The following is a 22,529-nucleotide window of genomic DNA, read 5'->3' as shown; positions in this document are numbered from 1 at the left end:
TACCGACCAAAGTTGGTCGGTTAATGAACATTGAATTCCCAGAATTCAACATTACCGACCAACTTTGGTCGGTATTTTGCCTACACTGTTGAGATTACCGACCATAGTTGGTCGGTAATGTTTAATTTTAATTATTTTAAAAAAATATATATTTTCAATTACCGACCAAAGTTGGTCGGTTTTTTTTAATTTTAATAATTAATAAAAAAATATAATTTAGTTAAACCGACTAACTTTGGTCGGTAAAATTAAATTAATAAAATATGTTTCCGACCAAAATTGGTCGGTAAGTAATTAAACTTGTCAGATGGTCGTTTTAAGCTACCGACCAAAGTTGGTCGGAAATTTCCGACCAACTTTGGTCGGTAAGCCATTCCGACCATCAAAACACCGTCAACAACGTAATGGTCGCGTTTTGGTCGGTAATTGGCCATAACCGACCAACGTTGGTCGATTTTTAGCGAATTTCTAGTAGTGACAGTTGATTGAGAGCTTGACCGACGGCGACTTCCGCAAGGTTGTTTCAGTTAATTTCTGTCTTTTATATCAAATAACTATCATTAGCATCCACTTTAGCCGTGTATCATAGTCGTCATTTTGCCTTTAAACAAAAATGTTATAACATGTGTGTCATTGGCTTTTTTGTCAAACTCTGCAAGCAAGCTCAGATTTAGCATCAAGTTTGTGACTTTCCTCGCATTAAAGCTTATGAATGTCCTTATTTTGGATTCAATACTATAAGGTAGTGCTCGAGCATATGCTTTAGTTCTTGCCTCCTATTTTTGTTTTTTTTATATAAGTTATCAAAGAATGCCTCCTATTCCGGATCAATATAACGTATTTCTACATTATTGAAAAATACTGGAGATCACAAAAGTTATAATTGGAAATATTAAAAAGAGGTGCTAAAAGAAGTTGTCGTCAAAAGAAAACAGCGAAATTGTATGACTCCAACTAGTAAAAGAGTTTTTCCTTTTGGGATGTAAAGAGTACCATATATCACACTTTTTATACTTATAATTTTTTTAAATATTTAAACAAATCATTCAAATAAAAGCTGGCCTGGTTGACTCTGTAGATAACATTGATGCCCTATTTTTTATTGGGAGGGAGTAATATTTAGTCATGCACATGAGTGGATCCCTTGAGCCATATTTTGCTACTAGAGGATGTTGTAGTTTGTTAAAGTCATTTAGCCATGGATTCATTTTCAAGATCCAACAAGTCAAGCAGGTGCAAGACCATGTTCCAAAGATTGCCAACATATCCTTTTTGCTCAATCTCTTTTGATATAGCATGTTATAATTTAAGGGACAAAACAAGACGTAGAATGTGGCTGATATACATTGCTTTCACCATCTGTTTTTCCAGAGTATACCGAGGTTCAAGCCTGAAGATTTTGAGCACAACAAGCAAATATTCGAGCAACTCAAGACAATAGCATCAAGAAAAGGATGCACCACATCACAACTTGCATTGGCCTGGGTTCTTCACAAAGGAGATTACATATGCCCCATACCTGGTACCACCAAGATTGAGAACCTCAACGAAAATATTGTAGCCGTATCTGTAAAACTGACAGCAGATGAGATAGCAGAGCTGGAGTGCTGTGCTGCTGCTGATATGGTCAAAGGTGAAAGGCATGCATTCACGTGGGCAACTTGGATAAATTCAGAGACTCCACCATTGTCCTCCTGGAAAGCTGAATAATAATGTTTGACGCGCAATGGTGGATGGAGCATAGTTCATTGAGTCCAATATAACCGAGTATTTGCACACAAAGTATACATATATATATGTGAAAATTTACTAAAATTTCGGCAAATATGAAATTCCGATGCCATAGTTTAGAAGGGGAATCTTGGAGCAACGGTCAAGTTGTCTTCGTATCATGTATAGGCCATGGGTTCAAACCGTGAAATCAGCCACTAATGCTTGTATCAGGGTAGGCTAGCTATAGTGTGTTCAATGTACTTTGCAAGAGAATGACTGAAAATTTCAAAGCTGAAGGATTTTTTCTAGCAATTCTATTGTGTGCATATTCGAGTTGTCTTTGTATTTGTGATGAAAAATTATACCTTATATTTAGAGAAGAGAAAAGTAGACAAGAGCGGGTTGTTCTAGTGGTGAGCATCCTCCACTTCCAACCAAGAGGTTGTGAGTTCGAGTCACTCCAAGAGCAAGGTGAGAGTTCTTGGAGGGAGGGATCCGAGGGTCTATCGAAAACCGCTTCTCTACCCTAGGGTAGGGGTAAGGTCTGCGTACACACTACCCTCCCAGATCCCACTAGTGAAATTATACTGGGTTGTTATTATATATATATATATATATATATATATATATATATATATATATATAAAGAAGGGAGAATGAGAACATGGATATGGAACTTTTCATCCATAGTAGTGGAGGGTTTAACTCCCCACAATCCTCAATAATACAACCCCACCTATTCTCGTGACAAATATTCTATAAGAAATATATAAGGTCTTTTAAGAAACTTGTGTAAGTAAGTTTAGTCAAAAACATCTCAATTTAAAAGGGAGTTTTAAGTTGCACAAGCTTAGTAAAATATGCATTGTATATTAAGAAGAAGCAAGGGAATTTTTTTTTTGAAACAAAATCATTATATATATGATTATGTGACAAATAACAAAAAACTGATTTTTTTATATTTTTTTTCCCTCTCATGTGCCTAAACCAGAGTATGTTAACGTTCTTTGCCACATGAATGTCCACAAATATATAGCTATCAAACTGCCAAGTTCAACAATTAATTAAGACAAAAATAGTTGACATCATCGAATAAATGGTTTCTAAGTTTAGGGAATCGTATGATATTATTTGGACATGAGTTAAAGAAAAAGATGAATACTCTATTTGAAAGGGGCATTGTAATTCTCACTCTTTCCTTGTTTACATCTATTGGAAATTGTCATTAGTCTAATCACACAAAGTACCATTACAAACTTAAATACTCAAATGTACTACTTGAGGGCAAATTAACAGAAACAAAAAACTTCAGGAGTCTAATTGCAGCATCCCTCAAACTTTATGAACTTATAATGCAATTTACTTACCTGTTAAAGTTTTTTCTATTTATAAAGACCACAACTTCATTTTAAGAGCTTAACTATTTTCAGACAGCCGGAGAAGATGGAGAGAACGACGCCGTTACAAGTACCGAGAATTAAGCTAGGTTCACAAGGTCTAGAAGTTTCCAGAATCGGGCTGGGCTGTATGAGTATGTCGGGCAACTACGGCCCGCCCAAGCCCGAGCCCGAAATGATCAAAGTACTCCATCACGCAATTGATACTGGAGTCACTTTCCTCGATACTTCTGATATCTATGGACCTCTCACCAATGAAATCCTCATTGGCAAGGTGATTAAAACTTTTTTCATTTGAATATTGTAAATACTGCATGAATTAGTTGTACTTTATGCTTAATTAGCTGTACGTTTTGTGTTGTTATAGATGTTATGGTATTTTAATTGCTCGCTAAGCGAAAATGACAGCTTTTTCCTTGATAATGGTGGTATATGGAAGCTTCTTTATATATACAGAACCTGCATATATTAATTTGTACTTCCTGCTTACCTTGTTGTACCTTTGTGATGCTGTAGTAGCAGTTATGGTATTTTAATTGTTCACTAAGAAAACGTGACGTTTTACGGTTAATTCTCTTAATTCTAAGGTTATATTGAAAAAAGAGTGATCTTAAGTTTTTTTTGTTCCTTCTAAATTTTAAATGAAATTTATTCACTAATTCTCTTGAAAAAGTATGAAACTGTTGTGTTAAATTTCTAAGGAAGATTTTGCATTCTGGATTTCTCTTTTAGACTTTAATTTAATATTAGCAGTTTTAGATTATTTGACATTAGAGTATGTAAAAATATACTCTTTTTTTCTTTTATGACCGTGGTGTTCGCGTGTGGTGTTCGCGTGAGCTTACACGCCTTGACTATTGCACCGGATACCAACTACTCACCCGTTTCAATTTAGATGAGTTAGTTTGACTCGACACGGAGTTTAAGAAAAAAAAAGAAGACTTTTGAAACTTGTGGTCTTAAAAGCTTAAGGGGTAAATGCTTTGTGGGACCATAACATTTGTGTGGTTATAAAAACTTCTCATTAAGGGTAAAATGGGTAAAATAAAGAGTTTAAAGTTGAATTATTTCCAAATTTAGAAGTGTGTCATTTATTTTGAAACAGACTAAAAAGGAAAGTATCTCATCTAATTTGAAAGGAGGGAGTAGTATTTTTTGCCTCCACTGGGATTCGAACCTGATACCTCAGGATTGTTCTTCTTGTGCCTGCTTGAATACGTGTCCTCATATGTCTATGCTTTATATATGCTGACAGAGTTTTATAGGTATGTTCATGTTAAAGTACCCAATTGTGTGTAGGCTATTAAAGGAATGAGAGAGAAAGTACAAATAGCTACCAAGTTCGGTATATGTTTTGAAGATGGGAAAAGGGGCATTTGTGGTGAACCTGCATATGTAAGGGCTTGTTGTGAGGCCAGCTTGAAGAGACTGGACATCGACTGCATTGATCTGTATTATATTCATCGCATTGATACTCAGTTGCCAATTGAAGTCACGGTACATCTTTGCTCCAAAGTTTTGTTTCTGTAGTGTATTTCATCACTTTTAGCAAATAGTCAAATCAAATGATTTGTATGATGAGGTGCTTGTTATTTTAATTATGGTTATAGGCAGAATGCCGTGGTCATTACTTGATCACTTCATATAAAGGGCGAATCCACAAATTGGTGCATTCTTATATTTTGTTTGGTTGAGAAGATCCAATTGTTGTTAAAGAAACACTGCAATTATTTTCACGATTTATAAAATATATTCATGCTGTGCATCAAGTTGATATACTAGTCACATATTCATGAAGATTTTGGGATGCTACCATTATTCATCCACTAGATATTTCAGGTAGATTTTTATTAGATTAATAGCAAGCATAAAATCCATGGGAAGTGTTGGAAGGGACAAGGTAGACCTAACATCAAGAGGAAGGAAGTTGTATTGAACAGCTTACAATCCCTCGAAATCCATATGGATTTGACAAAGAGTAGAACACATGGAAGCAGAAGATCCGTATAGACAATACCACCTAGTTAGGGAAATGTTTGGTCATGGTACACTTACATTATTTATCAAAAGATGTGGTACACTTACCTTAGGTGTAGGTTTTGACAAAGTTCTTTTATATTCTCTTGGAGATTTGTATGTCATTAGAAATTGTAGAGAACCCCTATTTTTTCTTAAAAAACAAAATTTGAGTTTTGGAGTGAAGTTGGTCGAAATGGAGCGGAACTATTGACAAGTCATGTGGCTGACTCCTACTAGTTTGAGTTTAGGTATAACTGTTGTTTTTGTTGTCGTTGTTTGTTTAATTGCAAACATGAAGTCTGGCCAAGGGAGTGAATGGAACCGGAGGAGCCAAAACATGCTTCACCTTGACTGAACGAAAAAAAAGCATACAAATAAAGAGAGCAAAACCTCCATGCTGAACTTTAGGATGTGATATAATCTGATTGATATGGGAAAGCATAATAGATCGTTTAGTTGTTTTCAAATCTCTTTGGAAGAACTCTCTCTGATGAAGGATTGTCACAAACTCATTGTAGATTGGTGAATCCCATGTTACCACTGGTAAGTTCCTGAGATGAGTTAGTGTCCTGTTGCCACCCCAAGAAGGGGGACTTACCAAGAACAGGTTGTTAGAACAAATGAATTGGACGCTAGGATCTTATCTTATGGTGACCAACTCTGCCTGTAGAATTACTCAAAGTTAGGTAGCTCAAAGCTTGAGTGCATGACCTGCTCTAGCAACAAGTCCAAGTACTTGAACTCCACCTGGTCTTAAAATATCTGATCGCAAAAGCGGCTACAATCTTGAAATCATTATTCCCTATAAAATCTATTCTAGGAGTTGTCTCCTCTAAAGTTTCCCTATATACAGATGTGCTTATAAATAGAGGGAATATAGGATTTGCTAAAGCTGAATGAAGACCATTAGGACCTTAGTGTGTCTACTTCTTTGTGTCCTACTAGCATCTTTTTACTCTCTTAGGTACCCGGGATCTATGTTGCACGGACTCTCCAAAATGATGCCGCACTCGTGTCGGATCCTCCAAAATTACACTATTTTTGGAGGATCCGACACGCACCTGGCAACATTTTCGGAGAGTCTGAGCAACATAGCCTAGGATTAGTCAAGCACAAAGGTAAAAATTGCTCGGGTCACTTCCACTTTTTGGTTTACATTCAACACCACTCATCCCAGGAAGGACCTATGTACATTACCTGAATAAAAAAGCGCTACCACATATATTGAGGAATCCCTTCCTACTTACTAATCTAGACAGATTACTGGCCTTTTCGTTTTTACTGCAAATAGATTTGTAGTCCTTATTGCAGATTTACCTTGCACAGTCTAAAAATTAACATCAGATAAATCCTGTTTTGTTGGTCATAGACTATAGAGTCAACATTATTTGTCCAAGTTTGCCTTCCAAAAATACTAAGATGGCTTTGTTGGTAGCTCCGTGCTTGTTTTATGTGACACTCCTTCTGAGGTTTATGCTACTCTTCCATTTTGGCTTCTTTTTGTTTTACGAACTTTTTCTTTAATAACTCGTACGAATTTCATCAATTTGTGATAAACTCTTTCACAGCAAGTCATTTCTGAAATACTTATAATTGGAATTTCAAGACTCAGGTTATCCCAACATTTTTGAAGTTTATACCTAGTTAAATAAGTAGTGTCATTTCATAATAGTTTCTAGGTTTCTCATTTTGGCATCCGTCTCCTGTGATTTATGCAATTACCTAATGTAATAGTTACAATATTATCTATGTTATGCACCTCTAATCTGGATCGTGGCATATGATGATGCGGAACCTGCACTATCATTTCCATATTTTACCAATTATTATATATGTTCTAATACTGCTTGCATTATGTTGTAAGATGGGAGAACTGAAGAAACTCGTTGAAGAGGGAAAAATCAAATATATAGGTCTATCAGAGTCTTGTGCATCAACAATCAGAAGGGCCCATGCTGTTCATCCAATAACAGCTGTCCAGATGGAATGGTCTTTGTGGACTAGAGATCTAGAGGAAGAAGTAGTTCCTACTTGCAGGTGACATATCTTTTAGGTCAATCCCCTTGCATCAAATTACTAGCAAATCAGTATCTGTTCTGATACTTATCATGTTCAGAGAACTTGGCATAGGGGTCGTCCCTTATAGTCCTCTTGGACGAGGATTCTTCTCAGCAGGCGCAAAGTTGATTGAAAACCTGTCTGAGGATGACTTTCGCAAGGTTAGACCACATAAATTATTGTCCTATGATATCATGTAAACTGTTGACTGCTTTTGCTTATCTGTTCATAGGCATTGTTACATTGTCTTTACAAAGTTGAATGGTTGTAGTGGGCTTCTTTAACTCCAAGCTTTCCATTGGAGAAATTGACTTGAGCATCAACTTGATGATTGTAGTTGCATTTAATATAGTATCTTCTTATCTTTTTGTGCCTTGATTTTTAAGGAGATTCTCAAACTGCTCCGTGAGGGTAAAGCCTTTGGCTAATCATGCCCATAAAATGCCTCGTCCTCAGAGCACCTTTCATTTATGGTGATAGATGACCATGCCAGCGCTCAATACTTAACATGCAGAGTAGTAGAAAAATCTTCAAGGAAATTTCTATGGACAGCTTTTCTAGGAATAGCTTAATGAAATAAAGCAGTTTTCCCCAAATTAACTTATCAAAAAAATAATGACCATAATATAAAGAAGTTTTCTTAACCATTCTTGTATTATTATGAGAATACGATGGGTTGAGAAACATGCCAGTGTCTTTGAATCAAACTAGTGTTATGCTCCTAAACTTTCAACTCGCCCTTTCCTTGAAGATGTCTTAAGATGCAACTGGTTTGGCACACAACCACCTGTTCTTGCTCCCTGACGTAATAAAGCCAGTTTTGTATAATTTGGTGTGTGAGGCTTCATATAGTCGATTCAACTTATTTGGGACTAAGGAATAGTAGTTGTTGAATGTTGCATCAATGAATTGTTTCAAATCTATTTCACCTGCATTGTTAATTTTATTATTTTACTCTCGTGTTTGCTTTCTAGAATTTCCCTAGGTTCAGGCCGGAAAATTTTGAGCTTAACAAGCAAGTATTTGAGAAACTGAATCTAATGGCTGCAAGAAAAGGATGCACCCCTTCACAGTTAGCATTGGCTTGGGTTCTTCACCAAGGAGATGATGTATGCCCTATACCAGGCACTACCAAGATTGAGAACTTCAACGAAAACGTTGGGGCCTTATCTGTAAAGTTAACAGCCGAAGACATGAAAGAGCTCGAGTCGTATGCCTCTGTTGTCAAAGGTGAAAGACATCTCTACATGTCATCAACATGGATAAATTCAGAGACTCCGCCATTGTCCTCCTGGAAAACTGAGTAGGGGTTTAACAGGTGACATCTATTGGCTTTTGTAGGATATTCTGGACACACATGCACTGCATATATTTTACGGAAACTTGCCTGTTACCAACGCCTTTATGCTCCATGATATTTTCGAAAAAACTTGCTTATATCTCGTCGTTCAATAATGTGGGAAGCTTATAATGCCCCGTTTTCTGATTCCGGAGATAGTTGCTGTACTCATAGATCAATCTGAGATCATGAGATTATATGGGAGAATATACATGTGTATGGGACTCTGTATATGTATTAATCATAAAAAAATAAACATTAAAGCAGCTTATCACTTCCCGTATTCCTTTTGATAGATAGCTTCTGCTCGGAGAAATCCATGTTGACCTTTAGACCCGTCTACAAAATCAGTCTTGGTTGGTTCCACCTCTTTGCAGGGCAATGACACCAGCAACTCTCTGCAACTCTTTTTAGGAGGCATCCACCCCAAATAAACTATCCACCTTGCAAGTTAGACATCCTTAGGCGAAAGCGAAAGAGTGGCTTATCCACCTCCTACTCCTGGGGGAAGTGCACACATAGTCACTGATTAGAGATGTCTTTACTTTTTAGCCACTGTTTTAAATGTATTTACTCTTTAGCCAGTGCTTAATAAATTTTTACCTACCGGACAAAAATACTCCTGTGCTAGACATAAGTGTTGTGTAAATATTATAGATATGGTATCCTTAACTTCATGAATGTTGTGTAAATATTTAGGACAAAATGTCATGTGTTTGCACCTTTTGCTGCTAAACTTTAAGATATCATGTCCTTAACTTTATATGTGCAGTGTAAATGTTAAGGACATGGTGTCCTTAATTTCATGTATGCAATGTAAATGTTAAGGACATAATATCATTAACTTGTAGTTGCAACCTCTGTTATTAAACTTTAAGACATCATATCCTTAACTTCATATGTATAGTGTAAATGTTAAGTACATGATGTCATTAACTTCATGTATGTAATATAAATGTTAAAGACATAATGTCCTTAACTTCATATGTGTTAAACTTTAGGACATCATGTCCTTAATTTCATATGTGCAGTGTAAATGTTAAGGACGTGGTGTTCTTAACTTCATGTGTTCATTGTAAATGTTAAGGACATAGTGTCCTTAATTTCATGAGTGATGTGTAAATATTAAGGACAAAGTGTCCTATATTTGTACCTTCTGCTGATAAACTTTAGGACATGGTGTCCTTAACTTCATATATGCAGTGTAAATGTTAAGGACATAATATCATTAACTTGTATTTGCAGCCTCTGTTGTTAAACTTTAAGACATCATGTCATTAACTTCATATGTATAGTGTAAATGTTAAGGACATGGTGTCCTTAACTTCATGTGTGCAGTGTAAATGTTAAGGACATAATGTCCTTAACTTCATGTGCGCAGTGTAAATATTAAAGATATGGTGTCCTTAACTTCATATATGCAGTGTAAATGTTAATCCGTAAAAAGAATTCAGTCAATTTTTTTGACATAGTGTCCTTAACTTCATGTGTGCAATGTAAATGTTAAGGACATAATATCATTAATTTATATTTGCAACTTTTGTTGTTAAACTTTAGGACATCATATCCTTATCCTTAACTTCATATGTTAAGGACATAGTATCCTTAATATTTTACACATTACTCATAAAGTTAAAGATTACTCATAAAGTTAAAGACACCATGTCCTTAATATTTACACATCACTCATGAAGAAAGGATTAAAAAAACTTTTCGTATCAATTTTAATAGAGTAGTGACTATTTTTGCTCAACATTAAAAACATTTAAAATACTAGCTAAAAAATAAATACCACTTAAAAAAATGACTATACCACGCCATTTCTACTCCTTCCTATAGAGAGGTTTACTTTAGATATGGCGTTAGTGCTGTTCTTTCAAATGCCACGGACTTATGCGATATCGGTTACACAAACCAAAACACAGGAATTAGAAAAGATACCAGCACTTCAATGATCTTTGTTATACTCGCAGACCAAAGGAACTATGAAAAACCATCAGTACCCCAATGATCTTTGTACTGGCAATTTAATTGATAAATGTTTCCTCTAAAAAAGGAAAAAACCAAAATGCAAACAAAAACAAGAGAAGCCAATATCACACAACCAACTGGTAATACACAGTAGAACTCGTTTGCAACTTTTCATAGCTATACACTATTAGTTAGTGTTTGATTACAAAAACAAAAACATGCATTTATTCTTTTATCCACTTATACTATCTACATAGGCTTATATATTATTAGTCCTACCATCAAAGGATTAAACAAAAACTCTAGGAACAGATTCCACAGGCTTGCAATCAACTTCTCTCAACACAGTTTGAATCCCTTTGCTTCCCGCATTTGCAAGTGGATGTATTCCATGAGTTAGCCCTTCCATATTTGCCCTCTTCTCTCTTTCTTCAGCAAATGATACTCCATAACGTTTCTCCATATCTGTACATATTTATACAATCAGATTAAGGAACAATTTTCTATAAATTTATGAAAGCGCTTTCCCTGAGCCGAGGATCAACAACCTCTCAAGAAACAACCTCTCAACCAAGGGTAAGAAACAACCTCCGGATAGAGATAAGGTAAGATAGGGCTAAGGTATGTAAGATAGGGTTAAGGTATGCGCATACTCGCACTGGCTGAGTGGTGTCACACTAGCCAAGTATGTTGTTGTAATTTTCTCTAAATCTACGTGATAAAATATTACGTAGTAAATACAATGTTAAAAATAAATATTTACACAATCAAATTATTAATAAAGTAATTCTTCCATAAATGAATCTCATAGCAAAGTTTAATTGACCACCCAATAGAATGACAACTAATCCGCGCCCTTAAAGTGTAAAAATATTAAAAATATACAAATAATGCTTGTTGTACATTAACTAAAATATAATTTAATCCATTTCGTACGAGCTATCTATAAATAATGCTACGTATAGTTAATAATAAGAAGTTTTCCTTTACCTTGAGCAAGATTCTCATAGAGCTGACCATCTCTAGTAAGAGCCATCATAACTTGAGGAATTCCCAAAGGAAGTGTATCACCTCTATCTACCTGCCAAAAATGTATCACTTTCCCATAGGTTTTTGCAACTTTTTCAAGATCTTGTCGTTGAATCGGACCAGGAACGCCAGGCATGAATAGAACACCACTCTTCACCTCGAACTCGTGGGAATGCCAGAATTTCTTTTCATCATCTGGTAATGTTAAGAACAGTTCTTCTGAGACAATGTACTCGAGCCCGATCAGCCGGCCATCGGCGTCTGGTCTGTCGTAGATGAGACACTGCCTGAATTCTTCGTTTTGGTGACCGCACAAGTGGTGCGCCTCGACTTGTCGAGTCATGTCATGTCCATAGAAATGGAACCTGAAAATATAGATGCGTGTTGTACAAATTAACCAAGCAACTTTGAAATTCAAAGTAACACACGAAATTAATCAACAGCATACACAGCAATTAAAACAAAGATCTGATTTCAAATAAATAAAAACAGTCAACAATAAGTTAATTAAGCATTAATTAATTATTGCATCCTAGAAGGTAGATCCTTCCTCCGCCCCACCCCCACACAACGGCCCAATAAATAAATAAAAAAGAACGCGAATTATAAGTAAGGATGTTTTCTAAGGTGTAGTTAAAAGATAAAGAAAATACTCCAAATAATTCCAATTTACATGACACTAGTACGACTTAGAACATCAATAGAGTTCTAAACATTTTTAATTGAAATGAATTTTAAATATTCTAAATTGTTAACTATGGCCACTTATATTAGGTTTTGTTTAATACCTAAATATGTCTATGTTCAAATTCATTCTATAAAATAACAAAGAATTTATTAAATATGTATAATTATGCATCTAGTACTTCCTCCGTATCTAGTACTTCGTCCGTTTCAAATTAGATGAGTCTGTCCTAAAATAAACGTCACATTTTTAAATTTGAAAATAACTCTTCATTTTACCTATTTATCCTTAATAAGAAATTTTTATAACCATGCACACAAATATCGTGATCTCACAAAAATTTTATCACAAAAATTTTATCCCTTAAGCTTTAGACTTAAAAGTTTCAAAAGTCTTTCTTTTTTTCTTTTTCTTAAACTCCGAGTTTAAGAACAAATTGAAAATAAATTGAAAACGTAGGGAGTAACTAAAACGAAAACGAACTATATTGAAAACGTAGGGAGTAACTAAAACGAAAACGAACTATAGGTTTGATGAATCACCACCCCATAAACTCGCCTCTGTAAATAAAATGATTAAGAGAAATATAAGTAAAAGAAATCTAACGCGCAAAGGTGCTGATGAATCTTGTTTATAGGACCAAAGCCTTGAATTGTAGCAGTTGCTGTTTCAAGAATTGCTGTTCCTGTCTTCGTTGGTTCACCTGGAACTTCTGGATGAGTTGATACATGTTTACCTTCCATTTTTTCTTTCTACTTTTTGCTGAAAACCTAAAATGAAAGTGAAATATAGTGATATAATTCTTCTGTTATGTTGATTTCTTCTGTTTTTAAGGTGCTTATAGATAGGAAGATTAGTTGCATGCAGACTTACACGTGGCAATATACGTGGCAAAAGAGCCTGTGTTTTGTTTGATTTCGTTTTGTAACGTGGGAGTTTTAGGTGGCATTTGTTTGGATAAATATTGATTGCCAAATTAGCTGGCTCTTTCTAGTTCTGACTTGTTCTAGAACTACAAGTGTGACAAAAGCTACTTCAGGTTTGTTCCTTTGAGAAAATCCAACAAATTTCAGACCGATCAAATTAGTGTTTAGATCACTGCGGTTGATGTTGGTTGCATGCAGTTAAAAGGCCTTTGAGAAGAATGGGCTAGGCCTACCTAAGAGTACGTGAGTTTTAGGTGAAAATAGGACGGGCTATCCAGTTTTCAGACCGATAATTGAAAAATAGGCAACGTTTAATTTACTGTAACACGAAAAGTTCCAGCATAATATATTGGAAATTGGGGCACCTGTGTATGAACTTCCAGCATATTATGCTGGAACTCCATTACACGAAAAATTCCAGCATAATATACTAGAGATTGGAGTACCTGTGTATGAACTTTCAGCATATTATGCTGGACTAGTATATTATAGTGGAACTCCAATATATTATGCTCCGGATTTTGAACAGTATTTTCGTTATGGCTATTTTTCAATTATCACTTATAAATCTGTCTATTTTTAAATTTCACCCGTCGACGTTGGCCGCAGTTAAAGGCCTTTGAGAAGAATGGGCTAGGCCTACATCTATATGTGAGATTTATTTACTTGTGTGGATAGATTTTTTGGAACAAGAAATTAAATACTATGTACTTGTAGCCCATGATATAATAATAATTAATCGGAGCTCACTTTGGAGATAATAAATAATATATGTGTAGTTTTAGATAACACATAAGTAATCTATGATTTCATCAAGATCTCCCACTTTATAAAAAAATAATTATGTTAATAACTGATAATCGATCAACTAGAGAGATACATGGGCGATTTTTAGGTAACACATCGGCAATCTATGATTTATACTATGATCTCCCACTTCATTAAAAATATTATTCTAGTAATAACTAATAAGTGATCAACCAGAGATCACTTAGGCTATCATAAATAATATATGGGCAATTTCTAGATAACGCACAGGCGATCTATGATTCACTAGCATCTTTCACTTTATAAAAAATAATCATAGTAATAACTAATAAGGAATCAACCGGAGATCACTTAAACCATCATAAATGATACATGAGCGATTTTTAGATAATACGTAGACGATTTATAATTTTATTACGATCTCCACCTTATAAAATAATAGCATAGTAATACCTAATTAGAAGTAGGAATATAATTTGTATTAGATTCCTACTTAGGCCACTTATTAGAAGTAGGAATATAATTTGTATTACTTTATTAGAGTGAGTTATGCATAATTTATTATAGTTCAATTTGTTCTATTAGTTGATAAGTCTATAACAACAACAATAACAACATACCTAGTATTATTCCATATCGTGGGGTTTAGGGAGGGTAGTGTGTACGCAGACCTTACCCCTACCTTGTAAGGATAGAGAGGATGTTTCCAATAGTCCCTCGGCTCAGGATATTATAAGTACCACATTAATGAAAATATAGGCAAAAAGGATAGTATCAAAAAGCCATATAAAAGCAGAATAAAATAACAAGACACTAAAGTGATCAACAATGAAAGAAAACATCGGTTAGTCATAAAACCTACTACCAACAGAAAATGAGACTGCATGCCAATACGAATGTTATGAACACTCTACACTACCTACTCTACTACCCTAATTCTTGACCTCCAAACCTTCCTATCAAGGGTCATATCCTCGGTCAGCTGAAGGTGCGCCATGTCTTGCCTAATCACCTCTCCCACCTCTTCTTTGGCCTACCTCTACTTCTCCGTAGGCCCTGCAATGTCAACCTCTCACACCTCCTCACCGGGATGTCTGTGATCTTCCTCTTCACATGACCAAACTACCTAAGCCGCTCTTCCCGCATCTTGTCCTCAATAGAGGCCACACCCATCTTATAGCGAATAACCTCATTCCTGATCCTATCTAACCTGGTGTGCCCGCACATCCATCTCAACATCCTTATCTCTGCTACCTTTATCTTCTGGACATGAGCAATCTTGACATGCCAACACTCATCCCCATACAACATCGTTGGTCTGACCACCACTCCATAGAACTTACCCTTAAGTTTTGGTGGCACCTTCTTGTCACACAAAACACCGGAAGCGAGTCTCCATTTCATCCATCCCGCCCCAATATGATGTGCGACATCTTCATCAATCTCCCCATCCCCTTGAATAATAGACCTGAGGTATTTAAAACTCCCTCTCCTAGAGATGACCTGCAAGTCCAGCCTCACCTCCCCTTCCCCTCCTAGAGTCTTGCCACTGAACTTACACCCCAAGTATTCTGTCTTGGTCCTGCTCAACTTGAAACCTTTAGATTTCAGGGTCTACCTCCATACCTCTAATTGCGCGTTCACACTGTCTCGCGTCTCGTCAATCAATACAATATCATCTGCAAATAGATGCACCACGGCACCTCCCCTTGGATGTGGTGCGTCAACACGTCCATCACCAGAGCAAACAAAAACGGGCTGAGTGTTGAGCCCTGATGCAACCAAATCATAACCGAAAAATGGTCCGAGTCCCCCCTCCCCCCACCGTCCTCACTCGAGTCTTTACTCCATCATACATGTCGTTAATCTCCCTAATGTAGGCAACAGGTACACCTATAGCCTCCCAACATCTCCACAAAACCTCCATCGGAACTTTATCGTACACCTTTTTTAAGTCGATGAACACCATATGCAAGTCATTCTCTCTCTCCCTATACTGCTCCATCAACCTCCTAACAAGGTGGATAGCTTCTATAGTCGAACTCCACGGCATAAACCCTATATGCAGAGGTTGTCACGCCCCAAACTCGGGGAGCGCGACCGACGCTCAACCGAGAGAACCCGGTCGAGCAAGCCTGTTAGATTACCTTCTACCCAAACTCATCTATGGGGTGTTCATTCCCATTAGCAGCTTCTAGGGGTGTTCAAAATCGAATCGAAACCGAAACTTAATGGTTTATTGGTATCGGTTTAACGATTTAACGGACGGGGAACGGATTAAAAATTTTTTATTAACGGCTTATCGGTTTGGGGGCGGATTATTCAATTTTCTTAACGGATAATCCGTTAACCCGTTAAGAATATATATATATATATATATATATATATATATATATATATATATATATGTATATAAAATTTATTTTTATCCATATATATATATATATATTAAATAATCAAAAATCCTTCTTCCACTTCCAGTACTCTATCTATTACTAATTTACTATTAGACATTTAGTTATAATTTACTATTCCACTTAGTTACTATTAGATAATTTTGATGTCATGTGTTATACCCAGTGTTCTCTTCTATTTCTTCTGATAGTTATAAGTTGTTAATAGGTTCATCCCCAGAGATGATTCTACTGGGAAATACGCTGGAATGTAGCTCTATATTTCTTCTATTTAGCTCTCTTCTTAGGTGCCATATTATATAGACTCGAATGTAGTCTGTTGAGCATATGAATTTTATTTTGAGTCACAGCGGTCAGCAAACAATCCGATAAACCGCCCGATAACCGTCCGATAAGAGCTAAACCGATACCAATCCGCCCGATATCTTATCGGATGGCTAGCAGATTAATACATTTAAAAGCCGATAACCGATAAGTCAAACCGTTAAGAGTAAATAACCGCCCAATCCGCCCAATAAGCAGCCCTAGCAGCTTCATTCATAATTTCTAAAATATTACGAGTTTATAAAATTAATGTAAAATATGATTTCCAAATACCAACATTTTTAATTCAATTCCCAATATCAACCACAACCCACAACCTGTCTATGGAGCCTTTAAGTACAATAGGAGAGTAATATGGAAATGTCGGCAACAAGGCCCCGGCTATACCTCAAAACACAGTACATGAGAAACAAAAGATACATGACCCTGAAATGAAGTGGGGCTCACCAAATAAGTTGAAAAGAGTGTACTGCTATCGCCGATCAATGCCGCCTGCTGTAGAACCACATGCATCCATTAAAGATGTAGCGCCCCCGGCAAAAGGGGCGTTAGTACTGTCGAATAGCACTAGTATGTATAGCTAAAAATCCTTTTTCAAAATAGAATGCCCATATAAGAAAAGGCAACACATAGAAACAGTAAGTAACAATCTACAATATCCAAATGTCCAGTTAAAACATATATATTTTCAAAATACGAACTTCATATACAATTTTTGGTTGGGAGATCATTAGCACTGATATACCACCGTCTTTGTTAGCACGGAGTTTGATCATGCCCGATCGGCTAGGCCATCTCCCCACGAACAGTGTGGTTTGACAAGTGATGCGAAAGAAAGCTGTTATCAAGAGTAGTACCACCATGTGCGCAACATGGCGTCCGATCTCCACCCGATCAGCTAGGTCACCTTCCCACATATGTCGTGTTGGTTGACTTTTCCAATCAATAATTGTTACTAATTTCATCCCAATTAAGGGGAATAATATCATAATTTCTCCAATATTTCAATTTCATCCCAAATAAGGGGAATAATCACAATCCATCCCTACACCGGTACGTGTAGTTTCAGGTGTGGGCCTTATGACCCACCCTTTCTCGGTTTTGCTAATGATGCTCCCAAAAATATTTTTTTTTATATTTGATTTGCACACAAAGGTAACATAACTACAATTGTACTCACCTCAACATCTTTCACATTGTATAAATTCTTATTAGTATTTTCAGTCACTTACAACAACAATATTTCCTTGGCTCATTAGGCCATTCACAAGATTCTTTATTCTTGGCACGGTGGCCGTATTTCATATTCCACACTTTCACCTCTTTCAATTTTAAAGGTCACCATCAAATATCAACATATGGAATATTTCAGCAATCATTTACCTCGAATTTATTAGTAATGGAAACTTTAAACACACAAGGTTCCTTCCTAAACAATAGGGCATACCGACCATCAATACAAGCACACAGCAAAATCATAAGCAATCAATACACCATTTATTCTTGCAATACTCCTTCCTATAAATGACAATATACAATTTCGATACCTGAGTATGTAAGAACTCGAATCACACTTGATATATTTATAAAGCAAAGCATTAGTTAAAGCAGCCACTTATGGGCATGGATTGAGTACAAAAGCCTTTAGGCAATTCTATTTTCGAAATCGTTTTTAAACAATTGAGTCGAGACTCATTTCATATTCTTTATCGCATTTTCTCGAATCATTTGCACTACTAGCCACAGTCATAACTTAAATTCTTGGCACATTGGCCACACTCTATTTCTTCAATTCGCTTATTTTATTTTCAAGCATCATTAAAGATTAGAAACAACATGGCACTTCCAATTAAGACTTTAGGTACACATATAAGCAATTATGAGTCTTAGGCATATCGAGTTTTTCTCACCCAATTGGTATACTAGTTTTCATTTAAAATACGGCTTAAAGCCACAACATTTTAATACGCGAACCATACTTTGAACATCTATCTTTCGACATAAGGCTCATTCGGAATGAACAAGTTTATAGGGAATAACTCGGAATATAGAAGTTAGGAATCTTGAGCCAATCATACTTGATCTTACGGAAACAATATGGAACTCGATTCTAAGAGAGAAAGTTTAGCCAACATACCTCAATTGAGCTTCCTTACACTCTAAAATATTCCGGAAATCTTAGCAACTTCAATCTATTTTGAAAATGTACCAAATTGAATCAAAATTAGGAAAATGATCATGGTTCTAGTTCATTTGAGCATTTTATCAAACACTAGGTGTGCATTAAGGTTCTAAGGCCCTTTTGTGAAAGATTCCATCATTTTTCAACCCATTATCTACCATTTTTAGCTCACAACCTTCCCACATACTTCAAGAATGCATGCATGCAAGGTAAGCACCCCCATTCCCATGAACTACCTTACTAATTGCACATTCTAGTTTCCTTTCGAAATTAAGAGTTTGGTATAGAACCTTACCTCTTAAGATGAAGACCTAGGGTGCTTCTCTTGATAATCTTCAAGGGTTTATGCAAGAATTGAAGAGTAACTTGATAAAGATCACTTTCTCCCTTTAGGACTCTCTCTCACACTCTAAAGTATTAGATTTTGCTCAAAAATGGTCTATGGGATGCGTTTTAACGGAATTGGGTCGGGTTTAAAAACCCAAAAAATGAAGCTCCGGAACAGGTTCTGTGGTCGCATATGCGACCACATAATGGTTATGCGGTCCACGAACCGACTTCGAAATTGGGATGCCAGAACTGGAAGGAAACTGACCTGGTCTGTGGTCACTATGCAGCCTGCAGACCTGTTCTGCGGTCGCATAATGCACCGCAGAACGGTTCTGCGGTCGCATAGTGCACCGCAGAACCTCCCTCCGAAAAATCACAAGGCTGGATATGCGACAATAGTGCGGCCCGCGAAACGGTTATGAGGTCGCATAATGGCCGCGAAATTGACATCAAGATGACTCAGAAAACTGCCCCACTTTGCAACCAGTTTGCGGTCCGCAGAGTGATTCTGCGACCGCAGAAATGCCTATTTCGGCCCAACATTTTTCTTAACTCCCCAGCGCACTGCTAAATCCAAAAAGTCTGAACCATGGCGAGCTTGCGAGCCACTGAGAATTTCTACTATTATTAATCTCTACGTCTGCCCCGGTATCACGGAACCCCGGTTTTTAGAAAAATTTTCACAGGGCCTTACAGAGGCGGATGTAGTGTTTCATCGACGAGTTCAACTGAACCCATAACTTTTGACGCGAAATAAAAATTTATATATAAAAAATTATTAAAATTGCAAAATCAGTAGATATGAACCCATAACTTTAAAAATATAATGTGTTCAATGCTAAAAATCTTAAAAGTTGAACCCATAAGATTTAAATTCTAGATCCACCTATGCCCGTAAAAGATTGATTAGGAAACTTGGGTTTAAAAGAGTGACACGTTATATTCAGTTACGATGCCAAACCTATATACAGAGGCGGATGTATCATTTCATCGACGAGTTCAACTGAACCCATAACTTTTGACATATAATAAAAATTTATATATAAAAATTTATTAAAATTGCAAAATCAGTAGATATGAACCAATAACTTTAAAAATATAATGTGTTCAATGCTAAAAACTTTAAAAGTTAAACCCATAGGATTTAAATTCTATGACATCACATTCAACTGTTTTTTTCGCACTAACTTTTTTCTTACATCAAACCATAGAATTTGAAACAGATAGCTTTAGCAGCTGAATAATCCTTAACGCATTTCCAACTGAAAAAAGAAATAAGACAAATAGCTATATATAGCTAATAACGTGACTCCAAAGCAAAGTTTACATGAAAATCTACAGCCTTGCATTTCACGTGCCTCTCTCAAACGACTCTATACTAGTATTAAATTGAAACTAGACTCTCAATACACACAACAACAAAAAGAAATTTTATTCCCAAAAATTATCATCAAATGAATTCTCAAGAAATCCAACAATCTTCAAATTCTACACAAATACAAAGTGTTGAGATATCAATACAAAACCTCATCAAAATCTGGGATAAAAGGCAAAGATGGCATTTCTTTGTTATGAATCCAAAACAAGAACCAACCAAACAACAATGGCGAAAACATTTAACCAAGTTCTTAGAATCCATACCTGTTAGACTTTTCACTATTGTCTTGCTTATAATCGATCTCGTTTTCACAAGTCTTGAACTCTCCTCCTCTTTGATTTCCTGCCCGAAAAATCCGAACACGAAAAATCAAGAAATAGAAGAGGTTTGGTACCATTGGGCAGGTATGATTAGATAGTTTGTACTCCATTTTTTCAAAAAGAATGAACAAATTACTATTTTGAGGAGTCAAACAAGATTTTTTTCAGTAGTTTTTAAATATTTTAAATTGTTAACTAGTGACTTAAATACTTTTTATGTAAGTAGTTTCTAAATATGTAAATTTATTTCAAAAAGCTCAAGAGAATCTACTTCCAGTTTAATTTCATACTGAAATTAGTCTTTTCTGAAAAAGTTCAAACAAATTTAAACGGGAGAAGTAATATATATGAAGTGATCCATATCAGAAGGCAAAATATTGATTTAAGTCCTATAAATATAAACGAACATGTCTATACATGATTATGGTAAACATTCTGAAAAGCTTCGTAAAACTCTATAAATTCAGCCCTTCTCTGAGAAGTTGCTAAGTCAATTTGTAGTATACTTTGTTATTTCCTGAAAAAATGTCTATTTTTCCACTCTCCTAAATACATGCAATATTGCTTTAAGTATCGTGTTTTTTCACTCTTTAAAGCCTTATTTTAATTTTATCTTTCTATTTTTCGAACAGGTATAGCAATCTTGGGATTGTTATTTTTGAAAAGTATAGGCCTTGTAGTAGGTCTAGGACGTGCGTTTTTTCGTAGGCCGGGGTACTTGCTAGATGGCATAGTAGTAATGGTGGCATTATTTTTGGAATCTTATTTGGAAAAAAAAGGTGGAGGATTACTTGTTGTAGTTAGCCTATGGAGAGTTGTTAGGGTTGTGGAAAGTGCATTTGAGTTAAGTGATGAGGCAATTGAAACACAAATTGAAGAGATTGTTTGCCAATTTGAAGAATTGAAAGAAGAGAATAGAAGATTGATGGAAAATTTATTTGAAAAAAATAAGGAAATTGAGAAGCTTGAACAAGAGTTGGATGAGTACAAAAATCAGGACAAAGAATCAAAGGACTAGATTATTTATTTTGTTGTTAATTAGACTTTTTCTTTTCTAATTTATTTATCTATTATTTAATTTTTGTGATTTTCCCTAGTTCAATTTGATGTATAAATAAGTAAATGAAATATTATAGAAATTGTTCGTGATATAAGGAGAAAAGAAGAAAATTCGGTTCCAAAAACTAAATGACTAAAGAGAATCAAACAACTCTTAAGACTTTCCATTTTTTTCAAAAGCTTAAAAAAGTTTCAAAGTTGAAAAAAAAAAATCTTTTAGTTTCACTTTTTGTTTGATACTATTTTCTTATTAATCTATTAAAAGAAATATAACATATTTCTATAATTTTTTTAATAAGAAGATTTTACCGCCACACCAATGTTGTGTATTAACGTTTAAGATAACAAGTCTTAAAAGTTTTATACTTATACAATATTATACTAGATTTAATATCACAAATTTTAAAATTCTTTCTTTTTATTTATTTATTAAATTTACTGTCAAGTTAACTGTGATAAATTAATAAGCTTTTGAAATATCTTTCATGTTTTTTAAGCGTCACTAAAGTAAATTATATTACACCCCCGAAAATATAAATTAAAGTTCTTTATTTTCTTTGTATTGATGGTACTATTCTTGGTCTTAACGTTTTGACTTTCCTTCAAAGACTAAACCA

The 22,529-nt window shown here is 35.5% G+C and overlaps 3 protein-coding genes and 1 long non-coding RNA gene across 5 annotated transcripts; 3 read left to right on the top strand and 1 right to left on the bottom strand.

The window, feature by feature from the left end:
* Positions 1-476: 476 nt before the first annotated feature.
* Positions 477-1,426, top strand: LOC104097233 (uncharacterized). Its single transcript, XR_011411255.1, has 2 exons — positions 477-517; positions 1,372-1,426. It is a non-coding gene; the product is annotated as an uncharacterized lncRNA (long non-coding RNA).
* Positions 1,427-3,104: 1,678 nt separating this feature from the next.
* LOC104097231 (probable aldo-keto reductase 2) lies at positions 3,105-8,792 on the top strand. Of its 2 annotated transcripts, XM_009603775.4 has the most exons (5): positions 3,106-3,384; positions 4,410-4,607; positions 6,994-7,166; positions 7,246-7,348; positions 8,162-8,792. In XM_009603775.4, exons 1-5 carry the CDS (start codon positions 3,157-3,159, stop codon positions 8,492-8,494), a joined length of 1,035 nt encoding a protein of 344 aa, XP_009602070.1. In that variant the 5' UTR covers positions 3,106-3,156; the 3' UTR covers positions 8,495-8,792. The 2 variants fall into 2 exon arrangements, with proteins under 2 accessions (XP_018626707.1, XP_009602070.1); XM_018771191.3 differs by lacking the exon at positions 4,410-4,607 and having other exon boundaries at positions 3,105-3,384.
* A 1,803-nt stretch (positions 8,793-10,595) lies between these two features.
* LOC104097232 (oil body-associated protein 1A) lies at positions 10,596-13,025 on the bottom strand. The gene is made up of 3 exons (XM_009603776.4): positions 12,818-13,025; positions 11,488-11,891; positions 10,596-10,962 (listed from the first exon to the last, which is right to left on the bottom strand). Exons 1-3 carry the CDS (start codon positions 12,952-12,954, stop codon positions 10,787-10,789), a joined length of 717 nt encoding a protein of 238 aa, XP_009602071.1. The 5' UTR covers positions 12,955-13,025; the 3' UTR covers positions 10,596-10,786.
* Positions 13,026-20,548: 7,523 nt separating this feature from the next.
* LOC104111961 (uncharacterized) lies at positions 20,549-22,023 on the top strand. The gene is made up of 2 exons (XM_009621780.4): positions 20,549-20,937; positions 21,486-22,023. The coding sequence occupies exons 1-2, from the start codon at positions 20,610-20,612 to the stop codon at positions 21,869-21,871; spliced, it is 714 nt and encodes a 237-aa protein (XP_009620075.1). The 5' UTR covers positions 20,549-20,609; the 3' UTR covers positions 21,872-22,023.
* The last annotated feature ends 506 nt before the right edge of the window (positions 22,024-22,529 follow it).

Source organism: Nicotiana tomentosiformis, chromosome 9 (assembly GCF_000390325.3).
Source record: "Nicotiana tomentosiformis chromosome 9, ASM39032v3, whole genome shotgun sequence".
Taxonomy (NCBI): Eukaryota; Viridiplantae; Streptophyta; class Magnoliopsida; order Solanales; family Solanaceae; genus Nicotiana; species Nicotiana tomentosiformis.
The sequence above is the reverse complement of the archived record's forward strand: the minus strand, read 5'-3'. Positions and strand labels throughout refer to the sequence as shown.